The sequence below is a fragment of the Nansenia antarctica genome (genome assembly GCF_963989245.1).
Source record: "Nansenia antarctica genome assembly, chromosome: 4".
Taxonomy (NCBI): Eukaryota; Metazoa; Chordata; class Actinopteri; order Argentiniformes; family Microstomatidae; genus Nansenia; species Nansenia antarctica.
Genome location: NC_137689.1, coordinates 57,776,666 through 57,778,399, shown reverse-complemented (window position 1 = coordinate 57,778,399; position 1,734 = coordinate 57,776,666). Strand labels below are relative to the sequence as shown.

The window sequence follows — 1,734 nt, the reverse complement described above, 5'->3', positions numbered from 1 at the left end:
GAAAGTTATTCTGTTGAGAAAGTTAGAGATAACCTGTCATATGTTTCGGTCCCACAGGTGGACTTTGGCTTCGCTAAGAAGGTGGGCCTGGGTAAGAAGACGTGGACCTTCTGTGGGACCCCTGAGTATGTGGCCCCAGAGATCATCCTCAACAAGGGCCACGACGCCTCAGCAGACTGCTGGTCCCTGGGCATACTCATCTACGAACTGCTCAGTGGCAGGTACTGTCCCTGCCCTGCACTGTGTGTACACAGATGTTGAGTTAATATCTCTCTCTCTCTCTCACTCTCACTCTGCCTCTCTCTTGCTCCCCCCCTCCCTCCCTCTCCAGCCCTCCTTTCTCTGGTTCTGACCCTATGAAGACCTATAACATCATCCTGAGAGGAATTGACATGATAGAATTCCCCAAGAAGATCACCAAGAGTGCAGCCACCCTAATCAAACGCCTCTGCAGGTGATACACACTCACACACTCACATACACACACTCACACACACATTTAAAAATATACATTTTATCAAAGTAATTAGTTCTGCATGCGTGCAGTGTGTATGTCTGACAGTGTGTGTGTGTGTGTGTGTGTGTGTGTGTGTGTGTGTGCCAATAGGGATAATCCATCTGAGAGGCTGGGTAACCAGAAGAATGGAGTCAAAGACATCCAGAAACACAAGTAAGAGTTACCATGGCAATGAGGACAACCATGATGAGTTAGCAATATGCAGTTATACAACCATGACTCTAAGAATCAGTCATGTTGTTATAGCTGAATGTGACTGTTTATGATTGGTCCCTCAGGTGGTTTGAAGGGTTTAACTGGGATGGCTTACGTCAGGGCACCCTGGGAGCTCCCTTCACCCCCACAGTGAGTGTACACACACACACACACACACACACACACACACTCACCCCCATTGTGAGTAGTCTATCATGAAAACTAGTTGGCTTGATGTAAATCTTCAATAAGCTCTTATAAGCAAGTAATACAGTACCAGTCAAAAGTATGGACAAACGTCCCCATTCAATTGAATGTGCTGTAGGTACACGTCCTTGTTTGTGATGTCAGGTATGCCCAAAGTACTGACATTCACTACATACTACCTCACCAGACTGTAGGCTGACGTCAGTGAACATTCACAATTCCACTGCGCTGCTCCTCTTCCTCAGGTGGACGGGCCACTGGACACCAGCAACTTTGACTGTTTCCCTGACGACAGCGACACTCCGCCACCGGACGAGGAATCGGGCTGGGATGAGGAGTTCTGATGGGACACACTGGGAGCAGAGACTCACTGATGCTGATTGGACAAGGGGAATTGACTGGATGCAGATTAGACTGAATGTAAATGAAGTGCAGCGAGATCTACTGTATGGTGCAAATTCCACCTACATTTATAAGTGGAGCCGTTGCCACACTGCTGACCTTCCATTCCTGTCCACGCTAAACAACTGAAAGGGAGAGCTATGTTATACTGTACACTTCAGGAGGATGGCCTCTCTCTCTGCTGTAAGATTGACCTCTGTATGGTTACACAGGATGTTGTTTTTTCACATAAGTACTAAGGATTGTGTGTGTGTGTGTGTGTGTGTGTGTGTGTGTGTGTGTGTGTGTGTGTGCTCGTGCGTGCGTGCGTGCGTGCGTGCGTGCGTGCGTGCATGCGCGCGTGTGTGTGTTATTTCCTTGTCACAACTAACTAGATAACTACTTGTTATTCACACACCTCAAGAAGGTCATTG

At 47.7% G+C, this 1,734-nt stretch overlaps 1 protein-coding gene across 2 annotated transcripts in view; it reads left to right on the top strand.

Moving 5' to 3' along the window:
• Positions 1–1,263, top strand: part of LOC308155310 (cGMP-dependent protein kinase 1-like) — a gene marked incomplete at both ends in the record, with an annotated part of 11,221 nt that extends 9,958 nt beyond the window's left edge. For both annotated transcript variants that reach the window (XM_080528610.1, XM_080528609.1), the window contains 5 exons: positions 58–221; positions 332–454; positions 608–670; positions 796–862; positions 1,165–1,263. In XM_080528610.1, the coding sequence (XP_080384736.1) occupies positions 58–221; positions 332–454; positions 608–670; positions 796–862; positions 1,165–1,263 (516 nt within the window). The remainder of the gene's footprint in view (positions 1–57; positions 222–331; positions 455–607; positions 671–795; positions 863–1,164) is intronic.
• Between the last annotated feature and the right edge of the window lie 471 nt (positions 1,264–1,734).